Source organism: Elephas maximus, chromosome 26, assembly GCF_024166365.1.
Source record: "Elephas maximus indicus isolate mEleMax1 chromosome 26, mEleMax1 primary haplotype, whole genome shotgun sequence".
Classification (NCBI taxonomy): domain Eukaryota; kingdom Metazoa; phylum Chordata; class Mammalia; order Proboscidea; family Elephantidae; genus Elephas; species Elephas maximus.
The window spans coordinates 41,568,188-41,581,394 of record NC_064844.1 but is presented as its reverse complement, the minus strand read 5'-3'; the positions used below and the strand labels follow the sequence as shown (position 1 = coordinate 41,581,394).

Genomic DNA, 13,207 nt, shown 5'->3' with positions numbered 1-13,207 from the left:
TCCCAGGTTTATTAAGCTCTTCAGGTACAAACAAGTAGCATCCTCTTATTTACACCTATTTAGTTAAAAGCCAATCTGACTCATGAGCGTCAACTATCACATTAGTGCCTACATTCAAAACACTATGTTATAATCATGTTGCACTAGGCAGCTTTATATCTAAGGCTTTTTACTACTTTAAGGGTCAGTCTGGAGACCAAACAAAGAAACTCTTATTATTTCATGACATTTGGTACCATAGGGGGTGTTCCAAAGGATGCCTACCAAGATCTTAGTGATGTCAGTGTTAATTTTCTAACTCTTAGGAGAAAGATGGTTTTTGGCTTACCCTCATGTTTTGGGATGTACCTTAGGGAACATTAATTTTTGTCTTTTGGACAGAAATATTGGTTTCAGGTTTTTTCACACTAAACTGTACCCATTGTTCAAGTAGACACCCAACTATGAATGTTTTTAATCCATTTGTGCCCAAAGTTTCAGGTTGATACATTTGTAGCTGAAGAGACTGGACCTCTGGTCCTATTCTTTCCTATTTCCTCTACTTAGCTGAATTGCTCTAGGGCAGCTGAAACAGATACCCCTGCCTTGGAAGACATCTCTCCATATGAATCCGTGACAGGGAACTGGAGCCATGAGATTAGTTAATACCTCACATCTCCAAGAGGAAGGAGAAGTCAAATTCGCACCTTGATCAGAACAACTTTGAGCAGGTTGTAGAAAGTTGTGTTCACTTAACTGAACTTTCATGGGTAAGTGTAAGATCACTAAAAAGACAAACTGATTGTGAAGAGAGTTGAATCAAATTATCATATAAAACTCTTACTCTTAAAATAGTCATTATCATTACTCTAGTTGTCTTAAAATTTCTTATTCCTAGAATTTTTTTTTTCTCTTTCTCTTCTTTATTTGACTAATTGTTACATAGGCTTAAGGTCCCAATTCAGGTGTCCCTTCTACCTGGGAACCTGCTATATGATCCCCTACATTTGGGTTAGATGGCCCTTGTATGAGCTCCAACAACTCCATGTATTTCATGTAATTGCTTTCATTGTTCCATTAAAATATCAAATTTGAGCTTACTTGTTGTCTCTTCTACTAGTCTATAAGCTCTATGAGGGCAAGAAGCATGTTTTTTTTTTTTTATGTGTTTTTATTTATTTTTAATTTCTAGAGCCTAGCATGGTGTTGGGCATATGGTACCACCATTTAATTATTTGAATTGAAAGATTTACATGTGCAAATGTAAGAAATGGGCAAGATTCCATGTTCTCTTCGAGAATTGTGTACACGAAGGCCTGGAATTAAATGAGAACTAGAGAGACTGAAGATTTTTATGTATCCCTTTATTATTTTTTATTATAAGAAGGCCTTTGTGTCAGTAGGACACAATGGAATGTTGACAGTGCTGAGAAATTATAGAATATTTCTATTATAGACTAATCTCTTGGCAGAAATGGACAAAAATTGCATAATGTGAATAATAGTTTAAACTATGCAGTTGGGCTATGATTAAATATATTAGATGTCAAATAAGACTTTCCTCTTGCTTCAGAATCAGTATTTAGGATCCCATTATGGAAGACAAAATAGCCCACTTTCAAAAGCCAGACAATTAAGAGGCCCTGCTATTCCAACTATCATACTTTCTTCCCTTTTTTTTTTTTAATGCTGAGAGGGGAAGTGGAGTGTTCTAGTTATGTATTATAAGTAAGAAATGACCCCAAAACTTAGCGGCTTAAAACAACCATTTTATTATTTGTCATATTTACTATAGATGGGGAATTTGGAAAGGGGCTGGCTGGGTGATTCTGGCTCAGGGTCTCTTAACCACTTTCAGTCAGATGGATGACTGAAGTTGGAATAGTGGAGGATGGAGCAGTGGGGGGCTGGCCAGGCATTTCTCTCTTTATGTATTCTCAGTACCTCTCCATGTGGTCTCTCTATGCAGGCTAGTTTGAGTTTCTGGAAGCCTCAGAGCAGTCAGACTGCTTACTGGTGGCTCAAGGCTCCAAGCCCAAGTATTCCAGCTAGGGCCACTTTTATGACCTAGCCTCAGAAGTCACATTGTGTCATTTCTGCCATACTCTATTGGATGAAACGGTCACAAAAGTTTGTCTGATTTCAATGGAAAGGGACACAGATCCTGCCTCTCTATTTGATGTCAAACTCACATTATTAAAATAACATGTAGTATAGGAGATACTGGAGCCCTGGCGGCACAGTGGTTAAGAGCTTGGCTCCTAACCAAAAAAAAAAAAATGTGGCAGTTAGAATCCACCAGCTGCTCCTTGGAAACCCTATGGGGCAGTTCTACTCTCTCCTATACGGTTACTATGAGTCAGAATCAACTGGATGGCAATGGGATTGATTTTTTTGGTTTACACGAGCTACTAGATTTGTGGCCACCTTTAGAAAATAGAATCTGTTACAGAGGTCATACTGCCAGACATGGGTCTTTGATCTAAGGAGAATGTTGTGCCTTTTCCTTATGGGGAAGAGGAGAGTGAAGGTCCCTTTTAAGGCCAACATGGCAATGTTTACCAGATCATTACATGCGAAGATTACTTGCCTTCTTATTCCCCAATTAGAAATCTGCTTAGATGAAAAAAACTGTTGCCACTGAGTTGGTTCCGACTCATAGCGACCCTGTAGGACAGAGGAGAACTGCACCAAAGGGTTTCCAAGGAAATTACTGTAGGTTCTTGAGGGGGGAAAGCTTGAGGGAGTTGTTTTTTTTTTTGTAATTTTTAAAAGACAGACTAATCTGACAGTGGCATAATACAGATAGATTTTAGAGGAGAAGGATTGGAAAAGGTCTAGTTAGGATGCTGTTGCAATATTCTAAATAGGAATTCACAATAACTTGATCCAGAATCATAAAGGTAAAAATAGAATTGGGAGGTAAAAAAGAAATCTGAGAAAAATTTTAAAGGGGGGAAAAAAAAAGATTGATGACCAAATGGAAGTGTGATGGCAGAAATGATAATTCAGAAGATTCCTTGGAACCATTCCCGAAGCCAACTTTTCAGACAGGGATTGGACTGGACTATAAGACAGAAAATGATACTGGTGAGGAGTGGGCTTCTTGGATCAAGTAGACACATGAGACTATGTGTACAGCTCCTGTCTGGAGAGGAGATGTGAAGGCCAAGTGGGACAGAAACTGGCTGAGTGGACAAGGAAACAGGATGGACAGAGCTAAAGAGACTGAAGAGTTTTATGAAGCTTTTGTGCTGCCTCATTAAGGGGAGAGTTAACTAGGAGTGTATAACAAGGTGTATATAAGGTTTTGTATGAGAGACTGACTTGATTTGTAAACTTTCACTCAAAGCACAATAAAAAAAATAATAAGAAGAAGATTCCTTGGTTTCTAGCTTAGGGAACTAGAAAAATGTTGGTTGGCATCACCAATAGAAATGTGGAAGTTAGGGAAGGAAAATCTATTTGGGATACCAAGACCATTAATTATTTTGGATTATTGAAGCTGTGGAGTCATGATTTGAAGTGGAAATGTCCTCATAAAAATTGGAAATAGAACATCAGATTAGCCTAATAATGGATGCAGAAAGGATTGCAAGTGGGAGGTTCAGGAGGAACAAGTGGTGCTTTTTTGTTTTTTTAAATGACTTCTTCCACCTGAAGATGCTATCTTTAGAAGGCATGTTGCCATCAAGTCGATTCCGACTCATAGTGACCCCATAGGGCAGAGTAGAATTGCCCCATAGGGTATCCAAGACCGTAATCTTTACCAGAAAGATGTCTACCTGGGTTTTATTGACCATGCAAAGACATTCGACTGTGTGGATCATAACATATTACGTATAACATTGCAAAGAATAGGAATTCCAGAAAACATAACTGTCCTGCATCGAAGGTGGAGAAAATGTTGACGTTGTCAAGGATTTCATTTTACTTAGATCCACAATCAATGCCCATGGAATCAGCAGTCAAGAAATCAAACGACACATTGCATCGGGCAAATCTGTTGCAAAAGACCTCTTTAAAGTGTTAAAAAGCAAAGTTGAAAAACTAGAAATAGAACTACCATACGATCCAGCAATCCCACTCCTTGGAATATATCCTAGAGAAATAAGAGCCTTTACACAAACAGATATATGCACACCCATGTTCATTGCAGCACTGTTTACAATAGCAAAAAGATGGAAGCAACCAGGGTGCCCGTCAACATATGAATGGATAAATAAATTATGGTATATTTATACAATGGAATACTATGCATCGATAAAGAACAACGATGAATCCGTGAAACACTTCATAACATGGAGGAATCTGGAAGGCATTATGCTGAGTGAAATTAGTCAGCTGCAAAAGGACAAATATTGTATGAGACCACTATTACAAGAACTTGAAAAATAGTTTAAACAGGGAAGAAAATAGTCTTTGATAGTTTCGAGAATGGCGAGGGAGGGAAGGAGGGAGAAGGGTTTTCACTAGTTAGATAGTAGATAATAACTATTTTAGGTGAAGGAAAGACAACACACAATACAGGAGAGGTCAACACAACTGGACTGAACCAAAAGCAAAAAAGTTTCCTGAATAAACTGAATGCTTCAAAGGCCAGCATAGCAGGGATGGGGGTTTGGGGATCATGGTTTCAGGGAACATCTAAGTCAATTGGCATAATAAAATCTATTAGGAAAACATTCTGCATCCCACTTTGGAGAGTCTGGGGTCTTAAACGCTAGCAAGTGGCCATCTAAGATGCATCAATTGGTCTCAATTCACGTGGAGCAAAGGAAAATGAAGAACACCAAAGACACAAGGTAATTATGAGCCCAAAAGACAGAAAGGGCCACATAAACCAGAGACTACATCAGCCTGAGACCAGGGGAACTAGATGGTGCCCAGCTACAACTGCTTTGACAGGGAACACAACAGAGAACCCCTGAGGGAGCAGCAGAGCAGTGGGATGCAGACCTCAAATTCTCCTAAAAAGACCAGACTTAATGGTCTGACTGAGACTGGAAGGACCCTGGAGGTCATGGTCCCCAGACCTTCTGTTAGCCCAAGACAGGAACCATTCCCAAAGCCAACTCTTCAGACAGGGATTGGACTGGACTATGGGATAGAAAATGACACTGGTGAAGAGTGAGCTTCTTGGATCAAGTAGACACATGAGACTATGCGGGCAGCTCCTGTCTGGAGGGGAGATGAGGGGCCAGAGGGGGTCAGAATCTAGCTGAATGGACATGAAAATAGACAGTGGAGGGAAGGAGCGTGCTCTCTCATTAGGGGGAGAGGAACTAGGAGTATATAGCAAGGAGTATATAAATTTTTGTATGAGAGACTGACTTGATTTGTAAATTTTCACTTAAAGCACAATAAAAGTTAAAAAAAAAAGAATAGAGGAAAAAAAAGCAAAGATGTCACTTTGAAGACTAAGCTGTGTCTGGACCAAGCCATGGTGTTCTCAATTGCCTTATTTGCATGTGAACACTGGACAATGAATAAGGAAGACCGAAGAACAACTGATGCCTTTGCCTTTGAAACATGGTGTTGGTGAAAACCAAAACCAAACCCTTTGGTGGAGTCCATTCAGACTACAGCCACTGTATAGGACAGAGCAGAACTGCCCCATGGAGTTTCCAAGGAGCACCTGGTAGATTCGAACTGCTGACCTTTGGTTAAGCAGTGTTGGTGAAGAACACTGAATATTCCATGAACTGCCAGAGGAACAAACAAAATCTGGTTTAAAAGAAGTACAGCCAGAATGCTCCTTAGAAGCAAGGATGGTGAGACTTTGTCTTACGTATTTTGGACATGTTATCAGGAGGGACCAGTCCCTGGAGAAGGATATCATGCTTGGGAAGGCAGAAGGTCAGAGAAGAAGAGGAAGGCCCTCAACAAGATGAATTGACATGGTGGCTGCAACAATGGGCTCAAACATGGCAACAGTTGTGAGGATAGCACAGGACAAGGCAGTGTTTTGTTCTGTTGTACATGGGTCTCTATGAGTCAGAATTGACTTCATGGCATCTAATAACAACAATCTTTGTGGAAGCAGGCTGCCACATCTTTCTCCCGAGAGAACCATCAACCTTTCAGTTAGCAGCCAAGGGCTTAACCACTGCACCATCAGGGCTCCTTTGTCTTTAGAAGAGAAAGGAGTAAACAGGAATAGAGCAGTTGGCTATCCAGACGGTGTCAAAGAAAAAAGTGTGATTTGATTTCTGTACCATGGTTTAAGATCCTGGAACTGATGATGTGTTTTTGGCAAGGAACAAGTAGTATGTTTGAGGACAACAAATGGGTTTGGCTGGAGAACCAAGGCCATGTACAAGACAGACTTTTTTTTTTTTCCTTCAATGGAGAGGGGAAGAATCATTATCAAGGAGAAAGGAAAAGTTCTAAGAGATAAAGAAAGAGAAAGAACAGCATGGACAAACAGGTCTAAAAGAAAGAGTAACATTGTAGGAGATACCCAGTATTTCATAATTACAGGTAAAAAAGTCAAATTCATGACTAGTGTTTATTGAGAGTTTATGCCAGCATTGTGCCAAGTTCTTTGTATGCATTATCTCATTTAATCTTTACAACAACTTTACTTTCTTTCCCACTCAACAAAATGTAGTGGAGATCTTTCCATGTCAATAAAGATCTAAGTTGTTGTTTTTAATGGATGCATAGCATATTATTCCATTGTATGCATTGCAGTAAACTGCAAGGAACTCTCCCGGGCCTACATTTTCCCAGTTTTTATATACTCTCTTTTTCTTAAAGTAACAGATGAAGATTTTATTATACTTTTTAATTTCTGAACAATGTCACAGGATTCAGAAATAAAAATGTAAAAAAGTATACAGTAAACAGGTTTTCTCCCATTCCTTTTCCCTGTGCCACCCCAACCACTATTAGTTTCTGCTGTATTTTTCCATAATTTCTTTATGTTATATAAGCAAATATAAATATATATTCTATGTTTTTCCTTTTTTTTTTTTTAACACAGAAGGTAAAAATCATCTTGTGATCATCTCTTTAGAGTAAAATCTTAGAAGTGGTACTGCTGAATTAAAGGGGAATTTCAGTTAAAATCTTAGGAGCCCTAGTGGTGCAGTGGTTAAGCAGGCAGTTTCTAATTGAAAGGTTAGTGGTTCAAAACCACCAGGCACTCCATGGGACGTAGGTGAGGCAGTCAGCTTCCGTAAAGATTACAGCCTTGGAAACCCCATTCTACTCTGTCATATAAGATCGCCATGAGTGGGAATTCACTCTACAGTCGGTTTTGTTTGGTTTGGTGTTCAGTTAAAATCTTAAGGTTGCTGTTTGCTGTCAAGTGGATTCCCACTCATAGCGATGCTTACATATTGCCAACTGCCCATCCGAAAGGTTGTAAAATTTATATTCCCACAACAATGCATTAATGTTACTAAATTTATTTTATTTTACTTATTTTCTAATTTCAGTACATAGCTTTGTCAGTTTGTCGTACTGTAGTGGTTTGTATTTTGCTGTGACACTAGAGGCTGTGCTACTGGTATTCAAATACCAGCTGGGTCACCCATGGTAGACAGGTTTCAGCTGAACTTCTGGACTAAGACAGACTAGGAAGAAGGACCTGGTGGTCTACTTCTGACAAAAAAAAAAAAAAAAAACCCAGTGAAAAGCTTATGAATAGCAGCAGAACGTTGTCTGATATACTGCCAGAAGTGGGCCTCTCAGGTTAGAAGGCACTCACAATACACTGGAGAAGAACTGCCTCCTCAAAGTAGAGTTGATGAGTACAGTGAAGTCATCAGGACCTTCATTTGCTGATGTGGCATGACTCAAAATGAGCAGAAACAGTTGCAAACATCCATTAATAACAGGAATGTGGAATGTATGAAATATGAACCTAGGAAAATTGGAAATCATCAAAAATGAAATGGAATGCATGAACATTGATATCCTAGGCACTAGTGAACTGAAATGGATTGGTATTGGCCATTTTGAATTGGACAATCATATGGTCTACTATGCTGGGAATGGCAAACTAAAGAGGAATGACGTTGCATTCATTGTTACAAAGAACATTTCGAGATCTATCCTGAAGCACAACTCTGTCAGTGATGGAATAATATTCACGCATCTACAAGGACGACCACTTAATATAACTGTTATTCATATTTATGCACGAACCACTAAGGCCAAAGATGAAGAAACTGAAGATTTTTACCAAGTTCTGCAGTCTGAAATTGATCAAACGTGCAATCAAGATGCATTAATAATTACTGGTGATTGGAATGTGAAAGATGGAAACAAAGTAGGATCAGTACTTGAAAAATATAAAAAAGCTATGTTGGAGATTGCATGATAGAATTTTGCAAATACCATTTTTCAACAACGTAACCATTGATTATACATGTGGACCTCACCAGATGAAATACATAGGAATCAAATCAACTACATCCTTGGAAAGAGATGATGGAAAAACTCAGTATCTTCAGTCAGAACAAGGCCAAGGGGCAGACTGTAAAACAGACCATCAATTGCTCATATGCAAATTCAAGTTGAAACTGAACAAAATTAGAACAAGTCCATGACAGCCAAAGTACGACCTTGAGTATATCCCACCTGAATTTAGAGAACATCTCAGAAATAGATTTGATGCATTGAACACTAATGGCCGAAGACCAGACAAGTTGTGGAATGACATCATACATGAAGAAAGCAAGAGGGTATTAAAAAGATAGAAAAGAAAGAAAAGACCAAGACGAATGTCAGAAGAGACTCTGAAAATTGCTTTGTAGTAAAGTGAAAGGAATAAATGATGAAGTAAAAGAGCTGAACAGAAGATTTCAAAGAGTGACTTGAGAGAACAAAGTAAAGTATTATAATGACATGAACTAGAGTTAGAAAACCAAAAGGGAAGCACATGCTTGGCATTTCTCAAATTGTAAGAACTGAAGAGAAAACTCAAGCCTCAAGTTGCAATATTGAAGGATTCTACGGGGAAAATATTAAACAACACAGGAAGCATCAAAAGAAGATAGAAGGAATACACGGAGTCGACTTTCAACCATTTCAGGAGGTAGCATATGATCAAGAACTGATGGTACTGAAGGAAGAAGCCCAAGCTGCACTGAAGAGATTGGTAAGAAACAAGGCTCCAGGAAGTGATGTATTCCACCAATTGAGATGTTTCAGCAAATGGATACAGCACTGGAAGTGCTCGTTTGTCTATGCCAAATTCATATTTATGTCTATTTCAAAGAAAGATGACCATACAGAACGTGGAATTATCAAACAATATCATTAATATCACACACAAGTAAAATTTTGCTGAAGATCATTCAAAAGCAGTTGCAGCAGTGCATCGACAAGGAACTGCTAGAAATTCAAGCCGGATTCAGAAGAGGATGCAGAACAAAGGCTATCACTACTGATGTCAGATGGATCTTGGCCAAAAGCAGAGAATACCAGAAAGATGTTTACCTGTGTTTTACTGACTACGCAAAGGCATTTGACTGTGTGAATCATAACAAATTATAGATGACATTGCGAAGAATGGGAATTCCAGAACAATTAATTACACTCATGAGGAACCTGTACATAGACCAAGAGGCAGTCATTCCAACAGAACAAGGGGATACTGTGTGGTTTAAAGTCAGGAAAGGTGTTTGTCAGGGTTGTATTCTTTCACCATACTTACTCAATCTGTGTGCTGAGCAAATAATTTGAGAAGTTGGACTATACGAAGAAGAACTCGGCACCAGGATTGGAGGATGAATCATTAACAACCTGCGTCATGCAGATGATACAACCTTGTTTACTGAAACTGAAGAGGACTTGAGTCGGAATCGACTCAACTGCAACCGGTTTGGTTCTTGGTTTGAAGCACTTATTGATGAAGATCAAAGACCACAGCCTTCAGTATGGATTACACCTCAACATAAAGAAAACAAAAATCCTCACAACTGGACCAACAGGCAACATCATGATAAGTGGAGAAAAGACTGACGCTGCCAAGGATTTCATTTTACTTGGATCCACAATCAATACTCATGGAAGCAGGAGGCAAGAAATCAAACCACGCATTGCATTGGGTGAATCTCTGCAAAGGACCTCTTTAAAAAAACACTTTAAAGATGTCACTTTGAGGACTAAGGTGTGCCTGACCTGAGCTACGGTGTTTTCAATCGTCTCATATCCACGAGAAAGCTGGACAATGACTAAATAAGACAGAGGAATAACTGATGCCATTGAATTTTGGTGTTGGTGAAGAATATTGAAAATATCATGGGCTGCCAGAAGAATGAACAAATCTGTCTTGGAAGAAGTACAGCCAGAATGCTCCTCAGAAGCAAGGATAGCAAGATTTTGTCTCACATACTTTGGACATGTTATCAGAAAGGACCAACCTCTGGAGAAGGACATCAAGCTTGGTAAAGTGGAGGGTCAACAAAAAAGAGGAAGTTCCTGAATAAGAAGGATTAACACAGTGGCTACAATAATAGGCTCATGCATAACAACGATTATGAGGATGGTGCAGAAAACGGCCAGTGTTTCATTCTGTTGTACATTGGGTCGCTATGGGTCGGAACGGACTCAACAGTACCTAATAACAACAACCTGGAAATTTTGGGAGGCTAGGTTAAATGAAAAAACAAACAAACTGTAATTTTTAATATAAGGTTAATTCTGGTATTGTATAGAACTGATTATACAAAAAACTTTGCACTTATCCATTTAATTTATAACTTAGACGAATGTACACAATGAGAAGGAAAGGTATGGTCCAAGTTATTTACTTTTTTGTGTTTTTCTTGTTGATGGGTGGGGAGATAGGTAGAAGTGAAAATATGGAAAAATATCGGTTCATGAACTAAAGATGGTAAATAGAACTAAATGGGGCAAAGAATGAGAAATAGGGGCAGACTTAACCTGGGAGTGAAAAAAGTTGGATAACACCATTGGGCTGCATACATCTCATAAAGCATATTGCCCGATCATCTTTTCCTATTACTTTTTCAAAGACTCCTGTGAATCTGCTGATTGCAGAATCCCTGGTGGTATACTGGTTAAAGTAATCGACTGCTAACCAAAAGGTTGGTGGTTTGAAATCACTAGCAGCTATTTGGGAGAAAGATGTGGCAGTCTGCTTCCATAGAGATTTACAGCCTTGGAAACTCTATGGGTCACTATGAGTCAGAATCAACTTGATGTCAGTGGGTTTTTTGTTTTTTGGTTACAATCTCTATTTTTTATCATTGAATTGGGACATATAATAGAGATTACATTTTTCCCATTGAATTAATATGTGTACTTGTCTTTTTTAAAAATAGATTATCGGAAGAAATGGATACTTCTCCCTCCAAAAGCTATCCTGTTAAAAAACGGGTGAAAATACATCCCAACACAGTGATGGTGAAATATAGTTCCCATTATCCTCAACCTGGGGATGATGGATATGAAGAAATCAATGAAGATTATGGAAATTTTATGGAAGAAAATCCAAAGAAAGGCCTGCTGAGTGAAGTGAAAAGAAAAGGAAGAACTTTCTTTGGAACCATGGACACCCGACCCCCACCAACAGAAGACACAGAGACCAATGAGATTGGACAATTCCAGAGCTTTGCAGAAAAAAATATTTTTCAGTTTAGAAAAATGTGGATAGTGCTATTTGGATCTGCTCTGGCTCATGGATGTGTAGCTCTTATCACTAGGCTTGTTTCTGATCGTTCTAAAGTTCCATCTCTAGAACTGATTTTTATCCGTTCTGTCTTGCAGGTGTTATCTGTGTTAGTTGTGTGTTATTACCAGGAGGCTCCTTTTGGACCCAGTGGATACAGATTACGACTCTTCTTTTATGGTGTATGTAACGTCATCTCTATCACCTGTGCTTATACATCTTTTTCAATAGTTCCTCCCAGCAATGGGACCACTATGTGGAGAGCCACAACCACAGTCTTCAGCGCCATTTTGGCTTTTTTACTTGTAGATGAGAAAATGGCTTATGTTGATATGGCTACAGTTGTTTGCAGCATCTTAGGTGTTTGTCTTGTCATGATTCCCAACATTGTTGATGAAGATAATTCTTTGTTAAATGCCTGGAAAGAAGCTTTTGGGTACACTATGACTGTGATGGCTGGACTGACCACTGCTCTTTCCATGATAGTATACAGATCCATCAGGGAGAAGATCAGCATGTGGACTGCCCTGTTTACCTTTGGCTGGACTGGGACAGTCTGGGGTGTATCTACCATGTTCATTCTTCAAGAACCCATTATCCCATTAGACGGAGAAACCTGGAGTTATCTCATTGCTTTATGCATCTGTTCTACTGCAGCATTCTTAGGAGTTTATTATGCCTTAGACAAATTCCATCCAGCTTTGGTCAGCACAGTACAGCATCTAGAGATTGTGGTGGCTATGGTCTTGCAACTTCTAGTGTTACATATATTCCCTAGTGTCTATGATGTCTTTGGAGGAATAATCATTATGATTAGTGTTTTTGTCCTTGCTGGCTATAAGCTTTACTGGAGAAATTTAAGAAGGCAGGATTATCAGGAAATACTAGACTCTCCTATTAAATGAATACTTGATTATCATTATCTTATTAATGTTTATTATATGTATACTGCCCTTTAATGTTCACCTATGTCTTTTGTATAATTGACAGTGCTATATAATATATAGTATCTGCAGATGAAGAAAAATTTATTCTAGTTGAGTATATTCAAATACAGATAATAAATACGTGAAATGTCATGGACCTGGTATCTTTACTCTTAATAACAAAAAGGTAATTACGGTAAAAGGGGAGTGTTAACCTCCATCACTAAAGAACACAAGATTTGAAGATTGGTGGTTCTAAAGTTCAAAAAGTAGAAATATTTTCATGCCTAGTGTTCTACAAATGTTCAGCAAAAATTCTTCAATATTAGAAAATCTTCATTTGTGAAATGTACACTATAAGGTGGAATCCTGAATACCAAACCTTGGGTTGGGGTAAGGGAGCTTGAATCAAGGCATGAAAAGAGGGAACAAAGGCAAGAAGCTGGTTTTTCAGTGACAGTGGTATCCTAGATTAGAACAGGGAATTGGTCTTTCCCTTGCTATAGCCACATTAGGTAATTCATAGGAAATAGAGGTAGGGTGATAATGACTGGATTCTTCCCAGCCCTACTTAGTCCAGGCCATTTTATACCTGATGGTTGGACCAGGGTCTGCTTATTCTCAGATGTACAGATCTCTTCTAAAACTGTCC

At 38.7% G+C, this 13,207-nt stretch overlaps 1 protein-coding gene across 1 annotated transcript in view; it reads left to right on the top strand.

The window, feature by feature from the left end:
- Nucleotides 1-12,602, top strand: part of SLC35G2 (solute carrier family 35 member G2) — a 50,965-nt gene extending 38,363 nt beyond the window's left edge. The window contains exon 2 of the mRNA XM_049870485.1: nt 11,283-12,602. Coding sequence (XP_049726442.1) covers nt 11,296-12,534 — 1,239 coding nt within the window. The 5' untranslated portion in view covers nt 11,283-11,295 and the 3' untranslated portion in view covers nt 12,535-12,602. The remainder of the gene's footprint in view (nt 1-11,282) is intronic.
- The last annotated feature ends 605 nt before the right edge of the window (nt 12,603-13,207 follow it).